The sequence below is a fragment of the Acanthopagrus latus genome, chromosome 5 (assembly GCF_904848185.1).
Source record: "Acanthopagrus latus isolate v.2019 chromosome 5, fAcaLat1.1, whole genome shotgun sequence".
NCBI lineage: Eukaryota > Metazoa > Chordata > Actinopteri > Spariformes > Sparidae > Acanthopagrus > Acanthopagrus latus.
This window is the reverse complement of record NC_051043.1, coordinates 25708310-25733665: the sequence shown is the minus strand read 5'-3', so window position 1 is coordinate 25733665 and position 25356 is coordinate 25708310. Positions and strand designations below refer to the sequence as shown.

Sequence of the window (25356 nt, the reverse complement as noted above, 5' to 3'; positions counted from 1 at the left end):
AGTTACACAAAATATCCTTTCACCGTTTATTAGAAACAGCAGATTTTCTCATATATATACACATCTGCTGAGGCACTTTTTCAGTCATTATATTTATGCCTCTAAATACTTTGTCATTCTGCTGAATTATTTATGTCATTGGCCCAACATCAAGTGTTTCAGCTGTGTATTTGTGTAGCAATATTTTTAATACAATATATAATATCTCTAGCAGTTTTATATCCTCACTGAAGGCAAATGTTTTCTTCAATTTTCTCTATATATATTCTAATATATTTCAATGCAGGTTATAATGTCACAATATTTTGAAATATCATATTTGGCTAAAGTAGCATTTTACATCTACTCATGTGTAGTTTATTTCCATTTTCTACTACTTTATATATCTATAAATCATCCCTGTTCAAAAATACTATTATAGCACTGCAGTCATAATTTTTGTCATAAAGGTATCTGTTGTGCTTACATGCATTTTTTTCCCCCCTTTTTGTTCATATTTTAAACACCCAGTCATACAAAAAGCGAAAATGAACAGAACAAAGCAAAACAATCTGTTTCTTGTGTTATCTCTGGGTACTCCAGAACATTTCATTTCAAATAATTTAGGGCTTACTTCATCAGTTATTTTTGTCACTTTATATCGATATTAGGCTATGTTTAAAGAATATATAGGCCATGTAATATTTAGTTTTTATGCTAATGCGTCTGCTATTTGAAATAAACCAAAGACCATGAAAATAAACTCATGTCTTTTGGTATTTGCTACTTTTTCCCATCACTAAACCAACTGTGGGCTGCCCAGCGTCGACTACAATTCCCAGAACTCCCTGCGGCACCAGCTTGAGAGCGGCAGGCAGCGCGGCCGTTACGTAATGTCGTTTCAAAGGTTGTGTACATTTATCGGGATTCCACGTCGGAGGAACACGGTGTGACGATAAATTCAGACTGCGGACCGGCTCACCATCTTCAGCCCGAGAGAAGACGGCGGAAAGGTAAGACTCACCTCCGTCCTGCCTCCGGTACCAACGGACTGTCCGAGTCGGTCCGGACCGAGACCGCGGCTTGGTGACGCTCCAGCTACCGGCTACTGTTGTTGTTGTTCAGGAATTAAAGATGACACAAATCCAGAACATGATCAGGCCTGACGGTCAAATCAAATAATCTTAAATAATAATATCTGATGAAAATAATATCAATAATCAATAATACTCCTTTTCATATTGATCAGTGAACATGAGCTGTCACAGCTACACAATTGTTGTTTGACACTGCATTTAAATACAAATGTAGAAAGATTTAACACTTTTGTATCATTGTTTTAATATGATCTACCTAAATAAAATACATTTATTTTGATATTTACAAGGTGTAGACCGATTATCTGGGCCGATATTCAAGATTCATATAGTCTATTTGTACAGAGGGAGATTTGTCTGCCCCATAAAAATACACGATAATGATACATTACATACATCAACAGACACAAGATGTAAGTACACAACACAAGCGCTAACAATTGACTGTGTGCCAAATACATCCCACCCCTCGCCCTCATCATACCCATACATATGTTCAGGAGAATCACTCATATGGGGATGAATGAGTTTTTGTATTTGTTTAGGTTAGTTTCAATTTAACTGCGAATGAATATTGGTCACAAATAACAGTTTTCAGTCTCCTTGATGTCTAATAATCGGCTTTGAAAAAGCAGTATCGGTCAACTCTGATTATATTAACTGTAATGGATTACACAAATGAATTAAATAACAATATAGTCTGCTGACAGATTTTTAGGATTGTACAGAAATACAGACACTATGTAAGTAGGCTATATGAAGTGTAAGGAGGAGTGCTATTTACAGAGTGATTGGCATTTATGTAAATGCGCTGAAACCTGTAAAACAGTCTGGTTTTTGTCCCTGCTCTCTCCCACCTCATCGCTCTATCATGGTGTTTATGTTTTTCCCCAGCGAGTGTTCAGCTCATCCTGTTTCTTCCTGTTACGCACAGCAGATAACAGCGATATCCGTTTGTCCAATGAGCTTCTGTTCCCCCCCCCCCGTCCAGCCCTTCGCCATGACATCTTGACGTCAGTCCGTTCAGTCATCACCATGAGTGGTGCTGCGCTGGTCGTCGTGGTCGTGGTCGTCTTCTTCTTGGCGCTCTACCTCCTGCAGCGCTACGGAGACCTGCGGAGACAGCAGCGGATGGTCCTGCTGGGCACGCTGCTGGCCTGGTACCTGTGCTTCCTCATCGTCTTCATCCTGCCGCTGGATGTCAGCACGGTATGAAACCCCTGCAGCACTTTAAAGTCTGCATCAACCTGAGGTCTTATTTGCCTTTTTAACCACATGTGTTTGGATATTTTTAAGGATGTGAGTTGGAGAATAATTGTGTCTGAGTGAGGTTGAGCTGTGTGTGTTTTCGTTTCATGGAGTGTGTTTTCCTCTTGCAGACCATCTACAATCAGTGTCTCCTTGACACGGCGAACCAGCGTACTCCTGTAACGCAAGCGACGCGATCCAATCAGACAGATAACGACGCCTCTACTTATCCAGCTGTCGGGTAAATGACGTTACGTTTCATTTATTGGCACCGTTGGCTTGTCTCAAGGCAACGTACGTTAATTCTTCAGGTTGTGTTGGAAGGTTATCCAACGTGACACGCAATGTATGTTTTTATTTTAAGGTAACAGTCATGATGTTGCACTTGCAGAGGGTTTTACTGTCAGCCGCTCATACTGATATACAGCCGCTCATACTGATAAACACTCAGTTCCTTGTACTGTTTTGTGAGGCTCAATGACGTCAAAGTAAATAGACTGAATCATTTATGACAATGCATCAATTCCAAACGCCAAAACCATAGAGGAAGTCGCCAGCTGTTTCATGTAAATGAATGGCCTGTTATCAGTTTCAGTGGTTTTCTTTTACCGTGGTCGCCTCAAGCTGAAGCTTTTTCTGTGGTCATGTGTGACCTTACCTGCTCTGTTTAATCACAGTAGTGCGGCTGTGGAGTATCTGCTCATAAAAAGGGTTTCTCATTCAATAGATTCTGAACTTTCAAGCTGGGTTCGATCACAATCAGTACACAGTATTGACTTAACGGGCTGGTTCACTCAGTTATCACCTCTGGTAGCCATGTCAATGATATTGGTGTCATTTGTCTGAGGTGATCACGAGAAGTTTCTGCTTCCACCTCAAAACAATGAAGTTGAATGAAATTCCATTTATGGTGCTCACAGCGTGGAAAATAACATTTATAGAATTCAACAGGATGATGCTGATGCTAAACTTAACCAGAATAAAACTGAAAAATGTGGCCACATCTATGAACATATGAGTTGTTGTATTATGAAGTGAACTGTGAGTCTGTCTTTCTATAAACTGCCTCACTTGTGTAATCTGGATCGACTGTGTTTACTGATACTTGATGTTAAAAAAAATAGTCAGTTATATTGAAACTGAGTTCAAGATTTGAACATTTCTGAATTCGCTGACACCAAGTGTTTGTATCCAAACAGATACTGTGCACATTGCTGCAGTTTAACTTGTGTTTAATGATTTTATGATTATATTTATGTCACATTCTTCTGTGTGTGTGTTACAGTGAGCCAAAGGCTTGTGAGAAACCATGGAGTTACATCCCCGATGGCATCCTACCAGTGTTCTGGAGAGTCGTGTACTGGACTTCCCAGTTTCTCACTTGGTAAGATCTTAACACACACAACATTTAACTTCTGCATGTTCCACCTTTTGATATAAGCACAATGATAGTTTGGTACATTGACTCTATCTGCTGTGTGTGTGTGTGTGTGTGTGTGCAGGCTGCTGTTGCCCTTCATGCAGTCTTACGCTCGGTCGGCAGCATTCTCCAGAGTCGGGAAGATGAAAACGGCCCTCATTGAAAATGCAATCTATTATGGCACCTATCTCCTCATCTTCATCTCCCTGCTCATCTATGTGGCTGCTCACCCTTCGTGGCAGCTCTCATGGTAAATCAAACGTCCCCCTCAAATCAGAAAAACTCTAACCAAACAACGCTAAAAGAAAAGATGTCTGTGAATCGAGTTGTCTGTCTTTGTGAAACTTGCACAGGAGGGAGCTCCAGACCATCGGCATTACAGCTGCCAACACCTGGGGCCTCTTCCTCCTGGTGCTGTTGCTAGGCTACGGCCTGGTGGAGATCCCTCGTTCTTATTGGCTGTCATCTTCACATGGTTACCTGCTGGCCAAGACCTACTTCAAGGCAGCGAAAATGGCTACTGAGAAGGTAGAGGCTGAGGAGAACCTAGCAGATGTTATGGAGGTGAGGATTTATCAACTCTCCTGTGCTCTAAGAGAAGAGATTCATAGAACAGACTTTGCTATGTTTAAAAATAAACTTTTTGTATTTCTCATTATCAGGACGTGGCAGCTGTTAACGCATCCGTCAGGCACAACCACCATCTGAGGAAGTGTGTGGACACCATTTTGACAAAGGTGAGAGACGCGTCATGTGATTTGTTCGTCAAATAAAACATCTGTTGGGGGTGAAATAAAAGTTAATGTCCAACAAGTTTATTGTTGCATTTACAGTTTTTACAGTCAGGTTCTTCTTCATTTGAGCGTCGTCTCATTTCAGTGTCCCGCTGACTACCAAGAGGATATGGGGAGACATGTGGAAAGCCCTGGTGGTGAACAAAACGTCGTTCCCACAAAAAGAAGCCTCATTAACCTTCATAAAAAAGTAATTGTAAATGTCACTGCACTGAGATTTTAAAGGAAACAATGCAAAAATGTGACCCTGCTGACTGTGCGTGTGTTTCAGGTCATCTCTGCAGTGCACAGACACGCTCAGACTCAGGTCCAGTGGTCTATCCTGACAGACGAGGCTTTTCATCTCGAGGATGTAGCCAAAAGCCAGAGCAGCCCGGTCCGACAGTTGACCCACAGCTTCCCCTCAGCACACCACCACGGGTGGATCCGCAGGTTCTTTTACACTCCCACTGTCGGTGAGTCCAATTGGTGTTAAAATCCCAAACTCATTTACTCAGCTGCTTCGCTTGAGTGCAAAGCTGTGGCACATTTGATCGTGTGTTGGCATTCTGCAAGACTCCCCCACCCATTTTTAGTGTTTATGTTGACACAGGACAACCATGGTGTTTGGCAGGTTTCTGATTGGCCAACATGGCCTAATGGTAGAAGTTATATTGCCACCTGTTGCTTTGGCCAGGGCTTGTGTTTTCATACCGTTGGCGAAGGCAGGAATTTCTTTTGGAAAAAAAAAATCTTTTTGAAAATACCCTTGTACAAAAAAAAAGCAGAAACAAAATCACCTGTACTGTTTTAGCAAATGCTGAATTTGAAAATGTATTTTTATTTGCATGAAAGATTTTGAGTGAGTGAAATATTGAAAAAAAAAAAAAAAGTATTTGTGAGAATTATATTTTGGCAGCTGCATTTTTTTCTAGCATGATGTGCAGTATTTTCAATGTTTGATTTTGAAGTAATCCAGATGTTTATAGATCAGATTACATGTTTTTTGTAGTCTACTACATACTTCATTATGGCACTTACAAAATCCTGTTTGTTTGTTAGTTCTGTGTATGAATCCAGACCTGCTGCATGGGTGTGTTGCTGAAATGTCAGTTTAATTATACCTCCCGTGTTTGTAGTCATGCTTGGGTGTGTGTGTGTGTGTATGTCATCTCCTCAGAGTGGTACTGGGAGTGTTTGTTCCGGCAGCGTTTCTACAGGCTGCTGGCAGTTCTCCTGTGTCTGCTGTCAGCAGCAGTCGTCTGGTCTGAGTGCACCTTCTTCAGCACGCACCCCGTCCTGTCCCTGTTCGCCGTGTTTGTTGACAAGGCTGAGAAAAACCACAACTACATTTGTATCGAGGTAGGCACACTCATTAAGGTTCATTAAGCAAAAACACACAGCACAAATACACAAACACACACCCTCCAGAGCCTGCAAAAAGCCCCCATAGTTGTTATCTAATCCTTCCAACGCTGTACTGAACGAGCTGACCTGCCGCCTCCTTCTGTTTTGTTTCTCTCCACCAGATGGTGTGCTTTGTCAGCATCCTCTTCCTGTGTGTCTGCGTCTACTCCACAGTGTTCAGGATCCGATTTTTCAACTACTACTACCTGGTGCCTCATCACCAGACTGACGCTTACAGCCTGCAGTTCAGCGGCATGTACGTTCATCTTCAAGTCCTTATATTTATGTCACATTAGGGGTACGTCAGCTTGAAACACCTGTTTACTCAAGAGGAAGGTTTTACAATAAACTTTATTGTAGGACATAGTTTGAAAAGAGCGAGCACGGTTCATTCTGGATTTCTCACACTGCTTTTTTGACATCAGGTTGCTTCTCTTTTTTTTTCCCCCTCTCAGGCTGTTTTGTCGGCTGACCCCGCCTCTGTGTTTAAACTTCCTGGGGCTGATTCACATGGACTCCACCATCTCACACCAGGACAGAATACAGACGTCCTACACATCTGTGGGTCCCACACAAACATGCACATACTAATATACATACAAAGACATATTAATGCACGCTTATACTAGAACTGTAGAAATGTCAAACTTTCTGCTAAAACCAACTGAAGCAATGTGCCTCTTTCTCGCTCTGTCAGATCATGGGCTCTATGCGTGTGCTGTCGTTCATATCTGACGGCTTCTACATCTACTATCCCATGTTGGTGTTGCTTCTCTGCTTTGCCACTTTTTACAGGTAAGCCATTGAACGGGCTTGTCACGCAGCACCTCACCCACCTGGGGCCAAATGCTTTTTTTTTCTTTTTTTTTAGACATTCCAAAGTGGCCAACCCAGACTCCAGCCTGGGGCTTATGGGTTAGAACAAAGTTTGCAAGGTTATCACCTAAAACAACCTCAAACCTTTTATTTTCATAGTGTAGAATTCTAGGGAGTTTGCACATTCGATAGATAATTGGCTTGGTATTAGCTTATCACACATATGTCAGTAACACTAGAGTGTTTAGAGTGTTTGTGTTTTAAAACTTAACTATCAATCAATATGTCATTATTGGATTTTCTAAACTCCCAATATTTTAATCAGTATTGGCCTCAAAAATCCATTATCAACAGTAAAATAACTTAACACAGCCTCATCCCTATATGAAGGTTATTATTCATCAATATGTGCCATTACTAAAATTAATATATTGCATTTTCCCTTGTGTGTATGTGTGTGTGTGTTTGTAGCCTGGGCTCTCGCTGTTTGAATCTCCTGGGTTTTCCTCAGTACATCACTGATGGAGACTTGACCTCTGACCTGGAGGATGAAGGCAGGGAACTCATCAGAAGAGGTGATTTATCACATATTCAATCACTTATTATTTCAAATGGACATCCTCAGAGGTGCAGTGTTTGGGTTTTAACAAAATGATTTTTGTAGAAAAATTAGCCACGTTGCTGTGGACCTGATTAATTATTTCTCCTCTCATGTTTCCTATGAACTTAATCGTTATTAATTAAAGGCAGGTTCTCTCACCGGCTCACTCTTTTACTTTTACTATTCGTGTCTTTTACCTCAGTACAAACTAATTTGCTGTGCATCTGAAATACATAATTATGTTCACTTTTGTAGAAAGAAGAAAAAGACAGAAAGCCGAGGATGGAGAAAATCGAAGATGGGTTAGAGCATTTTATCTGATCAAATCATCTATCAATCTCTTGCCATTTTCTACCTAACCTGTTTGCTCACTGGTGCAGCTGGCATGTGTTAAGTGCGTCTTGGTATTCATGTGCATTTGTTGTTGTCTGTTTCAGGATTGGAGGGAGCGATATGGAGTCCAGCGTTCCACTGGACGGACCCGAGATGGTTACACTGAGATAAAGGATAGCCAGGGCAGCCCTGTCACAGAGATCAAAAACAGTGGTAGGATTTAAAGAAAACTTGGGAGAAACATGGAATTAAATATTTTGAGTTCACACTCCACTGAAACTAAGACATTTCAAACAGGGTCTGAGTGGATGACTTGGATTTTATTTTATTTGTATGCACATTTGTATCAGCTTTAAGAGTTTGCTTAGAGGTATTTGACCCACGGGCTCACTGCCCGGTGCAGGAAACTAAATATCTGCCACCCAGGAAAGATAGATAAAGACTATATTAAGTCAGGTGGGGTCACCTTGGAATACACACCACCTGTTGACTCCCACAGAAACTTGTTTGTAGTTTTTTTCAGGATAAAGCACTGGAGTTAAGGCAGGTTATCCCACATGCATAGCCAAACGTAAAAAAAAACCCTTTTTGTTGTACTGTAAGAGTCCAGCTTGTCCAACAAACTGAGAACTAATAGATCATTTCTGTCAACTTGAAACCCTACCCATTTTGATTCATATAAACATTTCATTGATAAGGATGGATGAGGTCTGCGTGCTAACAGTATACTGTATATACATGGCTCTCTGTCTTTCACAGTTATCACATTCAACAGAAGAGACAGGGACACAGAGGAGCAGCAGAGAGGCTTACTGCAACACAATTCCAGTGATGAGGATTCACCAAACAGGAGGTATAGATCTTTTTGTGAAATCATTTGAACAGAGTGTTTTAATTGGAGCTAAATAACAGAACAGAGAAGATGTCCTTAATCACTTACTCTGTCTGTGTTTGACACTGTAGATCCACAGGAGGGCGCTACCTGTCTCTTTCACATCCTCGGGCAGGCATATTCGAAGATGTTTGATAAACAGAACACATGGAGGGAAAAGGAGTACATGCCAGAAATGGTAACAAGGACTCACTATTCCTGTCTCCATGAGGAAACTACGAGTGCAATGGATCATATGATATCTCAGGAAATGAAGAGGAAGTTGCTGTATCAGCGATATGAACACACAATCAGGAAATGGATGAAAGTGAAAGGAAGAACTCAGTACTGTATGTCAGCTGATCTCTGGGACTGGATTATTCCCTGAAAGAGATCACTAACTGTGGAGGGATGCTTCTCGTCCAAAGCCTTAACCAATTTGTACACAGCCAAACCTTTTATAATCTTTTTTTGACACTATAGAGCGTTGAAACAGATGATGCACCTGTAGTGACTGAGGATAAGCACACACAATACATGTGGAAATTCATTGTTGTCTGAATATTTGACCATACATTTAAAAAGGAAAAGGAAAAAAAGCAAAAAAACAAAACAAGACAACATGACTGATTTATGTTTTCAGTGGGAAGATATCAGCAACCTAACTTATTTCTTGAGACTTGTTTGTAGTCGACAGCCAACTGTCTTTTGTATATTTTGTAATTGTGTGTTTACAACGATAACTGGATTAAAAATGTAATTTTTCTCATGAATGAAAAATTCATCAACTCATAAGTTACTCAAGTGTGATGCAGGAGTACACATGACACATAATTATGTGCTTAAGATCTTATTTTGCTGAATCAGAAATGTTTTTTTGTTATCATAAATTAGTCGGGGCAAATATTTTAACAGTTGAATGTTTTTATTATTCATTTCTGTATTTAAAAAAATCTAAATCTAATAGAAAACATATTTCAAATTTATGTAATTATTTGTTTTTATTTTATTCCATTTTAATGTAATAATTAAGTCCCAAACATTTTCAGGTAAACTGAACCTGTCTTAAACAGTTGTCCGTGATGCATTCACGTGCTATCTGTAAACTATGAAATTCCGTAATCAGACGGTCGAACAATCAAATGGTTTGACATTAAAACAGAAATGTCGACGGTAGTAGAAATCTCATTGTGTCATTTCAATCTAGAAATGTATCTAACAGAAGCACTTTGTACGTCAGATGTAGCGTTTTAGTTATTTTATCGCTGAAATGATGGTTTACACCTAAAATCTAGTTTTTTTCTCACAGCGAGCGAAGGCAGCATCCGACCCAGGCACAATACAGAGGGAGTCAGTCTACTGTTTGTATGGAAATAATGAACACGAGCTAACACACAGACGGAAATGCGCTGTTAATTATCAAACAAACGCGACCAGGTAGTGGAATACATCACCACAAGTATCACCACATCTTCTCGGCACAACATTCAGTTCCTGTTTCGTGACTCTTGAGTCTACTGGGTAAGTAGATAGTCTAGCTAATACCGTTAGCTAAATGCTAACGACGCCAAACGTTAGCTTGCAACGTAGAGTCACAACGCCGGTTGTATGTCGACTTGAATGGCTAAATGTTGCTTAGTTTCTTATCCTTTTATTTGTTTGGCTGTTATATGTTTCATATATATATAAATAAGACTCTTACATTTGTCCTCTACAAATCTAGTAAGCCTGTGTGATGACTGTTATCACCAGCCTTAGCGGCACAAGCTCACTCCTGACCTAAATTCATCTTATCGATCATACGAGGGACCTTTTGGCTCGCTCTTTAATTTTAAATAGTGGCGTTAGAAAGAAGAGGCTCGTCCCCGGGGCTGCAGAACACGTCTAACCTGCTGCTGTCGGGCCTGTGTGCTGTGATTTGGTAGCACACACACACACACACACACACACACACACACACACACACACACACACACACCCCAACATTTCCTTCATCCCATCCCAGCAGTGCTAGTCGGTAATCTTGAACTGAGGTGACTCCCTTTGGCCACGCTAACGTTACTGCTGCTGTCTGACTGGGAGTCGTCGACATTTAACAACAACAACAGCATCATTCACTAGGAAAAAAATCAAGCCACTTCTTTCTCCTGTGTTAAATCACAGCTGATCCTAGATATGACACTTATTTCAATATCTTTTTGGTTATGTGGTTATTTATAGCCAATGTTTAAGGATTCTACAATGGTGTCTGTTTGTATTTTAGTCCGTGAGAAATCAGTCATTTTAGTGACTTATTTACATTTTTTTTTCATGGATCATTTGCATGGTGGGAGGGACCCATCCAGGGAAAAGGCAGGGTTGGGCATATTGGTGACATGGACAGTATACATAGCCACCACCAGACAACCTGATACTGTGCAGTGAAGCGAGAGTATGTTGTCTGTGTATGTGTGAAAAGCTGTTGTGTTTCGGCCCCCATGGGTCCCTGGGAACATGTCCTTTCCCAGCAACCTGCAGACAATTTAATTGAGTCAGCATTGTTGGGAACGAACTGAGATCTTCTTTCTTTTCCATTGTTTTGAGTAAAGACTGTACAGTGTTTGTACGTGTACCTAAAAGGTGCATCTCTATATGGTCAGACATTTCCTGTATTTGTTTTTTTTCTCTGTTTTTTGCCATGAGCTTGGTGTGACTTGGTAGTATCCCACCGCTACTTGCAAGCCAGACATGCAAGCCAGACAGTGAGCTTTTTGTTTGTTAATAATCAACTTCCTTAATCAATAACACTCCTTAAATGACCTTACTCATGACATCAGCAAAAAATTAACCTCATATCTGCCAGCCAATTTGAAAGTGTAATTCAGAGCACGCAGTTCTCACCCTGGCCGCGGTTTCTGTGTGTGTCCAGTTTCTAGACAGCTATGGGTGGGCTGGGAAACGGCCGTCGTGGAGGAAGATCACCCCCTCTGATGATTGGCGCTCTAATCGCCTGCATCCTGGTTCTGGGCTTTAACTACTGGGTGTCCAGCTCCCGCAACCTGGAGCTACAGGTAGGTTAATCTGTATGTCTCAGTGTATTTCTGTCCTTGTCATAACCATAGTGAAGTTCAACACCAAATCCTCCAATAAAACCCTGAGCTTCCAGCATTTGCCTAACCTTGATGCATTTGCAATTTAAATGCAGTACCATTTTTTTTTTGATAAGTTAGTGGTTATTTCCTGACTTTGTCGGTGCAGATCCTCAACATCGATGCATGATTCCCTTCTGCAGAAGTAAACCTCATCGGTTCCTCATTTGGTCTCCAGTTTTTTTTTTTGTTGGAAAGTTGGCTAATCAACCATTTCTTCTGTTGTGTAGAAAAACTGCACCATTGGTGCTGATATCTTTTTACTGTGCAGGGCAGGGATAAGATAAGATAAGAGTTCACTTTGGCCTGCAGACGTTTCTAGCAAAAAATATACCAAAACTATTATATGAAACCTGTTTTTTTGTGAGATAAAGGCTTTGTTAATGTGTGGGGCTATGAGTTATTTTATAATCTGAGCATGTCGGTGACATTTTGTGCAGGAAGACTAGAATACTGGGGATATTGGGATACTTTAGATACTTTAATTTCACATGGTTATTTGTTCTGTGACATATCTGAAGAGTTGTTATGTGAATTTCTTTGGGTCAGGAAAATAATGCAACACATTTCATGTGACTTTTATTTCATATCCATGCACTCGTATATTTGCACCCGAGGCCCACCATGAAATTTTCGTTTTGGTCACGTTTGGGCACCACTGGTCTCGGTGTTGAGTGGAATTAAGAATAAACATGAAACACACAGTATGCTTTTATATTTTGTCATTATAACCTGAGTTTCTATCAATACCCAGTATTTTTTCTTCCTGTACGACTGTTTTAGTTACGCCCCCCTCTATCTAAATGTTACGAATAAACACAACAAACGCACAACCCTCTTTGTGTGTTTGATATAGACGAAGCTGTACGAGTTGGAAGGCCAGGTGCGACGTGGAGCAGCAGAGCGAGGAGTAGCTGAGCTGAAGAAGACTGAGTTCCAGGAGGAGATCATGAGACAGAAGGAGCAGCTAAACCACATAGAGACCCTCTACAAGAGACAGCTGGAAAGTGCCCAGGACAACTGCAACCAAGAGAAGGTAAACAACATAAAACAACACTGGGAACAAATGACACATGTCATGTTGAGCAATCTGGAGGCAGTGAAAGCACCTCTTTGACCTCTTCCTTCCTGGTTCACACTTTAGAAAAATGAAAAGTTGACACACACTGTGGAAATTGAAAGATGTTGTGTTTTTTCTTCCAGGACATGCTGCAGCAGAACATTTCCTCCAGCACCAAAACCATACAGGAACTCAAAGGTGACAAATTTGACATTTAACCTCCATGTCTGAAAAGTCCGTTACATTGACAGCCAATCAAATTCTCAGTAGAAAAAAATAAAATAACTCATTTATTATGTAGCTCTTATTGTTTTGTGTGTCTGTACTGTAGGTCAGCTGAATCAGCTGAACGATGACCTGGGCAAGCTTCAGAAGGAGCTGCAGAGTTGCCAAGGCAACATCAAAACCCTTAACAACAAACTCACATATGACATGTAAGAAAAAGACTGCAGCTACATCACTACAACTGTATATATATCATATATATGTGAACTCCCATTGTCATCATGAATTGCCCCAGTGCAGAGAATATATATGAGACTGTGTGTGTTTGTATACCTGTGTAGGACCCACTGTCACTCCCAGGTCCTGTCCCAGAAGGAGTTGTGTGATGAGAGAGTGGCTGCTGTTAAACTTGAACTGCAGAAGAAAATGGAGAAGCTCGTCCCCCCTCCAGTTGTTTCCTCAAAGGTACATAGACTTAAAACCAGAGTTATTCCACCAGATTGGTGTCAACTGAAATAGCAGGCTTGTTTAAAAAGTGACTTCCCTGATGTTGTAGTAATAGTAATGTTGTATATGATGCATCAATTCATCAGCAGGACACTGCAGGGAATGGAGCAGTAAAAGAGGACGGAACAGTCAGGACTGTGGACGATGTAGTGAAGACGGCAACTGTTGTAAGCCACACGCCGAGTGACTCTCAGTCCAATGCAAATGAACCACCTGAACTACTGACCAATGAGATCATCGAGGAAAAAGGTAAACGACATGGATGACCTGGTGGATCAGTCTACCTTAATTTGACTTGTCTGTTCACATCTTTATTCAGACTTGAATGACAAATGTGCACTCTCATTTTTCCCTTGTTTACTACCTTGTTATGTCACAGGTCCGGATGCCCCAGCAGACCTGAGTCCAGCTAAGGATTTCTCTGAGGTCGAGTCCCAGCCTATTCCCTCAGCTGCTGCAGTCAAGCAGGACATTTTGCCACCACCAGTGGGAGCTGTAACAACAGATGAGGGTGAAGAAGAGACCAGCAAACTTGTGAAGAATAATCTGACTGACGATAAAGACATGGAGCTGATGGATGTGCATGAAGAGGGGGCCCAGACAGAAGGTAAAGAACTTTAACTTTTATGTTTTGGAAAATCAAACACATTTAATTCCTTTCATAATTGTGTTTTCACATCTTATTGGCTACCGCTGGTTTGAGGTCTAATAGTGGCCAATAGAAAGTGTTCCCTATTTAAAGCAGTGAAGTAGCTGGTTAATTATATCCAGACATTCTTGGTGAAAAGAATGTGAATGTTTTAACAATGAAACAACAATTTGGTCATGCTGCCAAAAGCAGACCCTGGGATGGAAGGCATGCTGGCTGGCAAGGTGAAGGCTGATGAGACTCCTGCTGGTCAGAAGACTGAGGAGCCAGAAGATTATGATGCAGAAGATCAAGGAGAGGGTGGAGTCGATGTGGAGAGACAACAGCAAAGCAAACGGCCAGAAAGTTTAGGTATGTACGTCTGTATAGAATAAAACTGAATCAGTTCCACTTTTTAGTTTATCAAAGGTGCTGAGTTAAACATTTAAAAGAGGGATAGTATATTAATAACCACATTGTGCCTTCTGATAGACTTGGAGCAGGAGCTGGCTGACTATAACGGGGATGATGAGAACGAAGGAGAGTTTGAAGCTGACAAACAAGCTGAACTTGCTCAAGTATAAGGTACGTACCGGAACACACACTGACACCTGCCTCACTGACATTCACACACTTTCATGGTTGTAGCTCGGACATTTGTTCAGTGAAGTTTCAAGCTTTTGTCTGAAGTTTGTCAATGTTTATTTCATGACAGCTGTGTGCAAAGATACATCTGATTTTTGTACAGCCTGCAGGTCTGTCTTTACTGTTGCTACATGAGGCTAAACCAACAATACAGTATGATGAAATCACTTTATAAAGTCCACACGGATGATCGATTCAATTAAAAATATACCAACAGAACAATATAGGGAGTGTTCTTGTTTGTAATTTACACATTTTTAAGTCTGTAATTTCACATCATGCTGCTATGAGATACAGTATTGAAAAGTGTTTAGGTCATGTCCAAATTTTTTGTCTACTTGACGCACCTTTTGTGCCTGATTGCATTTATATTTCCTAAATATGAGGTTATGCAGCAGTTTTACTGTGCTGTAGGCAGTGTGTAGCTTCATCAAGAGGAAATATAAACACATACATGCTTGTTGTTAATGCAAAAGTGAATTTTTCATGCAGGGCTGGAGTTGAAAACGAAGCCCAGAGCCGGTTACACACCTCAGAACAACAGGTTTTAATGCAGCTCTCCAGACACACTGAACACAAAACAAAGATGGAAGTTCGACAACAAGACAGACTTATGACATTTGATCCGGAGGTTAATGTCATAAGCGTTTGCTGCCTGGAATGTCTTTTGTGATCTTAATTCCATTCTGTACATTTGATCTCATTACATGTAGTCAGATACTTTTATCCTTTGCAAACATCAGGTTGTCTGTGTTATACTGAGAATATATAAAACTTCATATTCAGTGCACAATATTCTGAAAGAGTCCGAAAATGCAAATATCTGCCAAGTGTTTAGTCTCATGATTTCCGTTTACATGCATTTTACTGTACAAATACAGCCGTTAGATGTTTTTATTATGGTGGTGACTGCCACGATCATTTCGATATGTTTAGGTGACACAAAGCACCAAGTACTTCTGAGTACTCTCATATCACCTAATCTTCATCTCTACATGTCAGCATGTCTGGAATTCAGCAGATTTTATTTATGTGATTAGACGTTTTGTTTATGTTCACTCTTTGATGATTGTAACTTGAATGAAATATTAAGTGCAGACCCTTATAGGGTTATGAAGTGTCAAATATGATCCCAGTGACAGAACTCATCCATCAGAAGGCTCTGCAGCACAGACCTCCTCTCTCTTACAGCATCAGCATAGTCTCTCCTAGAAAGAATGTCAACTTTAGATTAGTGACCAGCTGATGCAAATGAAGCTTCCCACAAATGCAGCGAAGGAAGGAAATATGCTTTGGTTCTTTACAGACAATTTAATGTTGATTGGGAAACTGATAACTGATTATCATGTAGCCAAGAAAGCTGAGAAAAGTACAGGTGGCTTCATAGACACCTTCTGGATTATATATACAGGTTTATCTTTGTCAGGTTTAAACAAACTATATCATAATTGATGTAAAAACAACAAAAAAATCATTCCCGAAGTGTCAGATCAACATGACGTGTCAGTAAGACAGAAAACCAGTTTTAGATTATGAAGGGAAGAGTTTGGAACATCTGGAGGATCTATACTGATCGACAGACTTATTTTATTTTGACGCATGCCTTATCCATTCTGTGTACACCAGTGTCCCCTGCTTCACAGCAGAGGTTGGATGTAGAGCCGTGTTACATGTTTGCTGGACCTGCTGTGACATCACTTTGTGGATACTGCCTCTGGTCTGCTGAAGTGGATGAACTGTATATTTTGTGGAGACTTTTTGAGAGTTGCTGTAGCATTATGAAGGATGTTTCCTTGAAGCAGGAACAGCGTGTCGTGCTTGAGGGCTCCTGTAAATCCAGTAGATGTGAACTATTCAGCAGCTGTACTAAACTTGTTTTAGTCCATTCACCTTAAAGCTGAACCAGACTGGACATCGTATGGATGAGCGCTAACATGAACTAACATTAGGCATCAGAAATAACAAAGTTAGATTTTGGGACGGGATCTTTTGTTGCCTTGTGTTTTATACAGGACAGATGATTTATTTAGGTTTCCAGGTACTCTGCTTTATCTAAAAGTGGTGACTTTGACTAAATAACCACAGTTAATCCTTTCATGTTGTAGTTGTATTGCTGTAATTTCCATAATGCTTTGACATCTCATCCAAGTATCCTGGATCACATAGTGGATGGCCATCTCTCCGTATTTGCTTATCTGAATCCGAGTAACTACAGTAAGTGGTGAGAACACAATGGGGGCATTATTCTGTGCACCTGTCTGGCACTGAGATGGGGTTTGCAGGAGAGTACTGAAATTTGATTGCTGAAAAATCCCCATGTCAGTTTTATTTCCAACGTCTTCAGCCCCACTGTTGCAAGTTCAGGCTGAAGCTGCTCCTGTTCCGGAGGTTCTGTTCCAACAGCATATATCATATCAAGAAAGAAGAATATACAGAGACACTGTGTCGATTTCCCCTCAACTCTTTTAAGATTTTCATTAATGGCTTCAAAGTTACAAAAACACATCATAAAAACTTTTTCTTGTCTTTTTTTTTTTTAATTGAACTATCAAAACTAAAATAATTTGTTGGAGAAATAAGAAAGCGATGGGTACGGTATCTTTCATTCATGTTTCCTTATAAAAATCAAAGTTTTGTTTGATGTATTGGAATAAGGAACAACTTTTGTGGGTTTACAAAATGCTTGACCGCATGTTTGTTGCATTAAAGAGTCTGTAAGGTAAAGGCGATGAGACATTTCAATGCAAAGTCCTCAATCTGGTGACTTTTCATTTAAGGAAGACGAAATGAAAAACAGACTTTCACCGTAACTTATTTTTAGCCCAGTCATCTTATTTATAAGAAATGACACGTGTATGGAATAGGAGTGCTTTTGATGATCTCGCTGAGGAAAATATTGTTCCAGATTTTTAAAAAAAAACATTTTTTAAATCTGTCATTTTATTTTTTAAAGTTGCTGTTATTTGTTTTCAGTTTAGTTGTCTGACACTGCTGACTTTTGTTTGTCAGAGAGCTTTGTCTGCTTATTTGTGTAAAAAGTCCCATTTTCTTAACTAGCGGTTTGTACCTGGAGAGAAAATGTTGATGAAAATGAAATGATTTTTATAAATTTGATCTTCTGTTCGTTTTTTTTTTTTTTTTGTTGTTGTTGATTTCATGTGTTTGAATTTGTATTTTATTTTGAACTGCTGAACAAATTTGTGAAAGGTTTAAATAATCATAGGCTTTATCGATGAATATAGAGAATAAAAAATGTTTTTATTACCACAGTGAGGAGGACGTGTGTTTTTTATGTGGGGATTTGTAGTTTGTGATAAATTCTGAAAAACATGAAACATGACAAGGGAAAATTACATGCATGGTCATGATGTCATAACTTTCCAAATACACACTGAACACTATTAAGGGGAGTGACAGTAACATAAAACAGTTATTCATAAGTATGTGGATGATTTATGAGACTGCATTTTCATTGTATGTTTTACTTATCTATATATGTGGGAAAAAAAATCCTTTTAATATTGTTCCCTATGGGCTTCCATACTTTAAGCAGTGTGTTTAAATACACAGTATGTTGCAACTGGTAAACTAATGCACATTTAAAAAGATTTTCCTGTGCCAAATCTACCTGTCCAAACCAAAATATACAAATATAAGAGGATTTTTCATCTTAGATTTTGTGCCCTTTTGTCTGAAAATGTGAAATTATTTTCCAGCAAGTAATTAATTCAGCGACAGAATAATAATACCACAGGAAAGACATGTTTTATTGTGTTCTTGTGACGGCTGTAGCTTTTTCAGTCCTCTGGAGTTGCTGGTAGTATTTGTTTTAAAGCGTTGCAGACGGTTCACAGGCCAGGAGAGCATCTCTACAGTGTCCTTCCTGTAAAGTTGTGAATTTAAGATCTCCCAGCACGTGAAACTGGTGCTGAACGAGGTATGACACGATACTGTAGTCTGTTTCAGGCTCAACATTTTTCATTCAGATGAGCACATAAATACATAGAAAGTATATTTCATATGTTTGAATGATATGCACCCATTGTCATCACAGCTGCTGTGGAGGCAGCATATACAAAATTTTAATTAGCCAGTTCATTACTCAAAAGCACCTCGACTTGTGTCCGACTCTCACACACGCAAACACACACTCACACAAAGCAAACATACACAGATGCAGATGTGGATATATTGTCACTCATTAAGGTCCAGTTGTGAGTTCTCTGGTCTGGTTTCTTGTGTCACATCTTTCATTCAGGTGAAGGAAAAAAAAAAAATATTGGGTGTATGACACACACCTTTACACGACCGTACAGTTAGGTGTATCAGACATATTGTTCAGACGTGGACTGGATCAGGGCCATTGCACACTTGTTCAGCTGTGGGAACGTTCGTTATGGCTGAAGGTCTTTGTGACGAAACTCCCGAATCAGCTCGTGCAGCAGAGTAGAATCAGATGATCTTGACCACAGGGAAGTACTTGTGAGCTGAGAAGTCGAATTCTGGGAGCACCTGGGGGATGCAGAAATTTGGCATTTTACTCCCAACAAAGTTTTCCCTGTGTGGAGCAGCTGTCACGAAAGTTTCACAATGCATGTCCATTAAATGGCACCATATTGCCCACTTTTAAAGCACGATATTAGAATAATTTATATCTACATAAACGTGACCAATCCTTTCGAGCTTGTTCCACAGAAACAAGGTGTTTTGTCGTGTTACCTTGGTCTCCTTCTTGTGCCCTCCAGCCAGGAGCTTCATGACTACAATGTTAGGCTTGGCCACCTTCAGTATACGGTTAACCTGTAATAAATAATTAACTGGTTATCTATAGCTGAGAACAATAGAAAAAGTAAAACCAGACTATTTACATTACATATTGTGAAATGATGTAACAAGTAGCACAAGTGAAGAAGAAAATAATCAAAGCATTAAAAAGCAAAATGGGTTTGGCACGTCATGATGGATCCCTCTTCTTCCCTCGAATAAGAAACGCTACTCTGCGTGGTCTTAGTGGGAAAAGCAGTGGGATCCATCTTAACATTGGTCTGGCATTTATTTTACAAAAGCTGACACTTCCTGACCTCAGGGTCTGGGCTGGGCACATTTTCTAGGATGAGCTTGGCTTGCTGGAAGTGTTTGCTGGCGGCCATATATAGGTCAGCGGAGCCTGGTGGAGGATTGTACTTCTTCAGATCTGACATCTCCTGGAGGTGACGAGAGAGAGCAAGAAAATTTGAAAGCAAGTGAGATAAAGGGCCATAAAAAGGAAAAAATGGTAAAGATAAAATGTGTCAGAGAGTCTGTTCTAGTACCTTGAACTGGATGTAGTGCACAGGTGGCGGAGTGACCACGCTGTTGAAGGGGGCAAAACGATGCTCATAGCGAACCTGCTCGCTGTCCAACTCGAATTGAGGCTTACGCACCTTCCCGTCCATATCCAGAGCTACCATGGTCTGAAGAGAGACACAGAGGCAGAGAGGAAGAACAATACTGCAGTGTGAGTAATAAACAGAGGAGAAGAGGGATCAGAGGCTGAGTTATACTGAGGTCCTACCTTGTACATGCCAGCGCACATGTTCTGGTATGCCTGACTCATGGTAATCTCCTTGCTGAGAGGACGAACTGTAGGGGGAACCAAAGCATTACTTTAGTACGACGAGCAGTAAAGCTTTATATTATATTAGTCCTTTTAATACGTTGTACTTAATAGGTAATAACGCCCTTATAAGTCCTTCCATAAGCTATCATGGTACATATCAGCACTACAGCTTACCCTTTTTCTTCTTCTTGGTCTTTTTGCTGCTGCGTCCTTTCAGCTGCTCTTCCAGAATCCTCTCCTCTGCCATCTGAGAGGAGTCGGCTCTGCTCAGAGTGGACATCAGCCATGCGTACAGGAACTCTGACAGGTACCTGCAGTCAAAAAAACAAACGCATATGAATTCACAGATGAACCAAAGTGCACCTGTAGAGGGATCTGATTGTGTGGTGCCTGCCAGTGAAGAAAGCAACGTGTTTGCTCTCACCAGTAGATGTAGTAGTATTCATGCATGCTGTACAGCTCCAGTTCAAAGCCACTCAGCAGGTACTGGATCATGATCCTCAGGTTATGATAGAGGATCCAGGTGCCGAGACAGGCTAGATGCTGCCGCTGAGGCTCAAGTTTCATCAGCAAGCTGTGCAGGGCTGCATCCACCTTCTCTGCCTGCATAGAACAAAAAATAGTTGGTTTACAAATTATTAAGACCACAACTTCCCCCAGAGTGGTTGAAAGAAAACCACAGAATTTGCCTTTGTACTCTTTTAAAAAATACTGTTGTGGGTTTATATATATGCATAAATTGTAAAAAGTAATGATGAAAAAAGGTCAGTGCTGTTAAAACTGAATGATTTCTTCATTTCTTTCAAAGATAACTATTATTGCCAAATAGAAGGGAACAGCTGCGGTTCACCTCGTCCTGCAGCGTGGCAAACTCTTCAAGAATGTGACCCAGCTTGTCTCTCTGTCGAGCCCGGTTGTGTCCATGGATCTGGATCAGACTGCAGAACGGCTGAAGGGGACATTAACGAGACATAAATAAACACACAGCTTCACTACATGCCTATTCATGTCACTGACGACAGACCAGCTCATTATCTCCACGTTGAAACATAAAATAATCCTATAATAGCAGAGCTAAAAATAACTTCTGAACAAACTGTCCTTTTAGGGAGCAATTATACAGCTTTCCTCCTAAACTATTCAACTTTACCCCAACTACTGAGACACACTTGGGCTCAAGTGAAAGCAGAACATAAAGTTGAATGAGCGACTGAGGCTTGAGAATGCAGCAGATGTACTAAGAGTAAAGGTAACATACCCTGGTGCAGTGTGTAACAAAGGAGTCCATGTAGTCCTTCGCCTGGTGGTTGTTGAAAAGACAACACCTGAAGAGAGACAGACACATAAAATCAGCAGCCTCAGGCACAACAAGCTCACTCAAGAGAGTATGCATATTATATCAGCACAGACAGTCCAACACAAGGTTCAAAATCAACCTTGAAATAACTGTTTAACTTAAAATTTGTTTAACCAACGCAAGACTTACTTGTAGGAGAGGACAGGCGGGCTGACGAAGTATCTCAGAGCATCTTTAATCATGTCTTGCATCAGGTGGGTCCCAAACACTTTCTTATTATCTATCAAGAACGTCGTCTGGATGCAGAAAGACAATCTGTTTAGTTCTCATGCACTAACAGACGTGTTTTTCCTAAGATTATAATATCGCTTCCATAAGTTTGGTTGTTTGTTTTTTTTAACATATATATAAACTCCCAAAACAGGAGGTAAAGCAGTGACTCTTCAGATTTGAAAATGTAAATTATTAACTTACCTGGAGAAGAGATCTAGAGAGCACACAGGGAGACTGTTCACTGAACTCACAGAAGAAGTCCTGGTAAGAGCACAAAGACAACAATAATTTGCCTTCATCATTGTCGTGATAAACAGCTTAAAATGTGGTAAATAAATTCCACGTTATGAAGCAAATTTGGGAAAAAAACAATATGGAATAGCAATCTGGACATGTGTGTTTACCAGTATGCCATGCAGGTTGGTGGTGTTGATCACGTCACACACGGTCTTGATGCGTTCTATGAGTTTGCCGAAGTAGGCCACCATGTCCTCCCTCTTAATGATCTTGGCGTAGCGGGGAAAGGTGGGTGGCAGCAATCTCTGGTTTACCAGGGGCTCAAAGCCCATCATGATGGGATGGTCTGAGTAAAGAAAAAAAAGAAAAAAAAAGGTTAACACAGGTCTAATTTAGTAATTATAAAGTAATCTTCCCCTCGAGGCTGCCTCAGCTAAATGTAATAAAGCAAGATAAAAATTAATTGAAGATTTTTAGCACTGTGTCTGGAAATTCACTGAGGTGGAGAAGGTAAATGTAGTGTGAGTACCAAACTGATAGGCTGGAGAGCAAAAATGTGAATAATATATGCATAATTTAGTTGTTCTGAGTAATTTCCAAACTGAGTAGCTTTGGTGTATGATTTTTAAATGCCCTAACCCTAACCCTACTAAAGATAGACTTATAGATAGACTTCTTTCTCATTGCCAGTGGACGAGTTTGCCTCCTTCTCTTATTTTTTTTTCTTCTTGCATGTCACATTCAAAGTCACAAACCCACCAGGAAATCAGGACACACTAAAAAGCAGCTGATCATATACCTCATCAGACCACATCCAAAATACATCATAGTCAATTACATAATGAAGTATGCACATCGCTTTTTCCAGAGATGATGATAAAAGTGGCTGAGGAGCATAAGTACTATACTGATCAGGCAGCTGGCAGAGATCGGGCACCGACACTGAGGCTGGTGACGATGTAACAGTGGTTGCTTTATATATCCTTTCCTTCAGTCTCTCTCCTTGAACAGGGACGGATGGAAAAGCACTTCTGAACTTCAAAAAGTGTCACAGCATCACACCCGAAAAGGGGAGAACCAGGACCAGGGTGTCATGTTTCCATCGCAGCTGCTCAGAGCTGAAACCGATAAACACCCACGAAAACTGCAGCGTCATTTTACAGGGAAGTGAATGTTGATTGTACCACAAAGCGTTTTCAGCTGGTTATGTAACTGTCTCAGTTTACACTCCATATGACCCGCTTTGGCAAACAACACCATCTGCTAGAAGATTGGCCATTTCTCGGCAGTAATTATATTCACACTCGATGCCTGACACTGGATCAATTCCAATTCATACAGATCAGGTAAGCGATAAAAATCAAGTTCTGAAGAGGACTTGAGGAGTCTCGCAGCCTGAGGAAGGACGCTGCTCTGTCTTTTGGCAGAACAGCACTAAAGGTTTATTGTTTCATTCTTCCACAGGGCGCTAAAATTGACCAAAAAATGTACATTAAAATTAAAGACAAAAGCCAGATGCTGGTGGGTGTTAATGGTTCTTTTTGTCCACAATGAAAGGGTTATAGTTTTACCTCCTTTAGTGGTGTCATTCTGTGATTGGATACCGTGCTGAATACTGGAATGAATAGCTGATAAGAGGTCAGCTGCCTGAGCCACAAGCTTCTGGGCCTCACACACCGAGCTGGTCTAAAAAGGTAAAAAGACACAACCATAAACAAACACACATGAACACTAAGAAGAAAACGACCAATTAAAAAAAAAACATGTGCCTTCAACTACAATAAATACTTTAATATGGAAGAAGAGCTCTGAATATACATGTCTGATTGTCCATTACCTCTTTCTTGGTAAAGGTGATCAGTGCAGTCAGAAGAAGGCGCGTGAACTTGATTCTATTGAAAAGTGCCAAACACTGCTGATGCTGGAAAAACAAAAGAGTAAGAACATTTAACAGGCTCACGTGTAGAAAGCTAATAATACACATACTTCCTAATTTGTCTTTGAAGCTCCACAAGGCACAAGAAACCGCAAAGGTTGAATCTTAGTCTTTTTACTACCACCCAGTCCATTTTTGGGTTGGATTTCGTTCTTCATTATTATTATTACTGTAACAGCTGGAAATTCCAGAGTAGACTCTCAAAAGGTCATATAAGTCCCACAATCTGATAGACGGGTGGAAAACAAATTACAACAGGCAGAGGTTGAGAAGGAGGCTTCAAGGTTTAGTTTGTGGCTGAAATAATATTTGGCTTCATTAAAGAATTTTATACCTCTAGTCTGATGTATTGGGTGTTGAAACTGAAACCACATGAGTCATTAGCAACTTGTGTTTTCTAAAAGATTGTCTAAAAAAAAAAGGGATTCCGAAAACATGCCTCAAACAAAAACAAATAAATCTGCAGTAAAAAAAACCCACAGACATGCAGGATTGACCTGACTCACCTCCAGCTCAACCTCCGGGTTTCGCTGCTCTCCCTGTCGACTGCGTGTGCTCTGAGGCAGTAGCAGAGAAACCAATAAACAATGTAATACTCAGCTTATATATCACCAGTATTTGATTAAAATGTCAAAGATTGAAGCTTAAAGTGGACAAGAACAAATACCTTTACTTTCCTCTGCAACTCATCCTCCACATCTTTCAGCATTCCTGGCAGGAAGAACAAATAAGAGAGAGAGGGATGAGAGCTATACTTGTTCCTCTGACTAACAGTATAAATCTATAACAGCCTCACAGTATCCATGAAGCTGCAGACTTAATGAATCATAATGCAGTACCTGTTACCCGCAGGTCTGTGACATTATTGGCCATCTTGAAGCCATAAGTCATGGCCTGGAAGTCCTCCTGCAGACAAATATGAGATAAATCATCATTAAGACATAAACATAACACCAAGAACAGACACACAAATATACACTGACAGAAGGACGAGGGAAAGTTGCTTACCTCCTCAAACACAGCAGCTTTGTTGACTTTCTCTCGTGCAATGTCACACACCTTCAGGATGCCCAGGGCAAAGGCTTTGAGGGCTGGCTCCTCTATCAGGTCGGGGTTATGGACGTAAAGACAGGTGAACACAGTCTGTGCCAGGGAGTGACCCTCCAGCCATGTGATCTAGGAAGTGAAATACAAACATACACTCATGAGTACTGGTATCCTGAAGCGGCGTAGATCTAAAATTCAGTGGCTATGCAGTCAAACCACCATTTTTAAT

General features: G+C 40.5%; 3 protein-coding genes across 8 annotated transcripts in view; 2 read left to right on the top strand and 1 right to left on the bottom strand.

Moving 5' to 3' along the window:
* Window positions 1-834: 834 nt before the first annotated feature.
* On the top strand, window positions 835-9573 carry lmbrd2a (LMBR1 domain containing 2a). 3 transcript variants are annotated; one of them, XM_037099011.1, is made up of 18 exons: window positions 835-992; window positions 2068-2285; window positions 2456-2565; window positions 3610-3708; window positions 3827-3994; window positions 4098-4308; window positions 4407-4481; window positions 4624-4728; window positions 4810-4993; window positions 5698-5879; window positions 6047-6180; window positions 6380-6485; window positions 6622-6719; window positions 7212-7315; window positions 7597-7643; window positions 7779-7887; window positions 8434-8527; window positions 8638-9573. In XM_037099011.1, exons 2-18 carry the CDS (start codon window positions 2112-2114, stop codon window positions 8699-8701), a joined length of 2064 nt encoding a protein of 687 aa, XP_036954906.1. In that variant the 5' UTR covers window positions 835-992; window positions 2068-2111; the 3' UTR covers window positions 8702-9573. The 3 variants fall into 3 exon arrangements, with proteins under 3 accessions (XP_036954906.1, XP_036954907.1, XP_036954905.1); XM_037099012.1 differs by having other exon boundaries at window positions 839-992; window positions 1971-2285; XM_037099010.1 differs by lacking the exon at window positions 835-992 and having other exon boundaries at window positions 1032-2285.
* Window positions 9574-9863: 290 nt separating this feature from the next.
* golm1 (golgi membrane protein 1) lies at window positions 9864-17852 on the top strand. Of its 3 annotated transcripts, none has more exons than XM_037099017.1 (11): window positions 9864-10066; window positions 11454-11595; window positions 12530-12709; window positions 12877-12931; window positions 13065-13167; window positions 13300-13423; window positions 13555-13714; window positions 13845-14072; window positions 14304-14465; window positions 14586-14678; window positions 15231-17852. In XM_037099017.1, the coding sequence occupies exons 2-10, from the start codon at window positions 11467-11469 to the stop codon at window positions 14675-14677; spliced, it is 1233 nt and encodes a 410-aa protein (XP_036954912.1). In that variant the 5' UTR covers window positions 9864-10066; window positions 11454-11466; the 3' UTR covers window position 14678; window positions 15231-17852. The 3 variants fall into 3 exon arrangements, with proteins under 3 accessions (XP_036954912.1, XP_036954910.1, XP_036954911.1); XM_037099015.1 differs by having other exon boundaries at window positions 13552-13714; XM_037099016.1 differs by having other exon boundaries at window positions 9865-10066; window positions 13552-13714; window positions 14307-14465.
* Window positions 17853-17977: 125 nt separating this feature from the next.
* The window catches only part of naa35 (N-alpha-acetyltransferase 35, NatC auxiliary subunit), an 11980-nt gene continuing 4601 nt past the window's right edge, over window positions 17978-25356 (bottom strand). Inside the window, exons 5-22 of one of the 2 annotated variants that reach the window (XM_037099013.1) lie at window positions 25089-25256; window positions 24920-24986; window positions 24748-24791; window positions 24587-24637; window positions 23982-24065; window positions 23716-23830; window positions 22312-22490; window positions 22109-22168; window positions 21824-21930; window positions 21596-21662; window positions 21188-21286; window positions 20762-20940; window positions 20512-20648; window positions 20293-20360; window positions 20051-20191; window positions 19820-19942; window positions 19458-19538; window positions 17978-19250 (exon numbers count right to left, since the gene is read on the bottom strand). In XM_037099013.1, coding sequence (XP_036954908.1) covers window positions 19191-19250; window positions 19458-19538; window positions 19820-19942; window positions 20051-20191; window positions 20293-20360; window positions 20512-20648; window positions 20762-20940; window positions 21188-21286; window positions 21596-21662; window positions 21824-21930; window positions 22109-22168; window positions 22312-22490; window positions 23716-23830; window positions 23982-24065; window positions 24587-24637; window positions 24748-24791; window positions 24920-24986; window positions 25089-25256 — 1830 coding nt within the window. In that variant the 3' untranslated portion in view covers window positions 17978-19190. The remainder of the gene's footprint in view (window positions 19251-19457; window positions 19539-19819; window positions 19943-20050; window positions 20192-20292; window positions 20361-20511; window positions 20649-20761; window positions 20941-21187; window positions 21287-21595; window positions 21663-21823; window positions 21931-22108; window positions 22169-22311; window positions 22491-23715; window positions 23831-23981; window positions 24066-24586; window positions 24638-24747; window positions 24792-24919; window positions 24987-25088; window positions 25257-25356) is intronic. The other variant, XM_037099014.1, reaches the window with a different exon arrangement.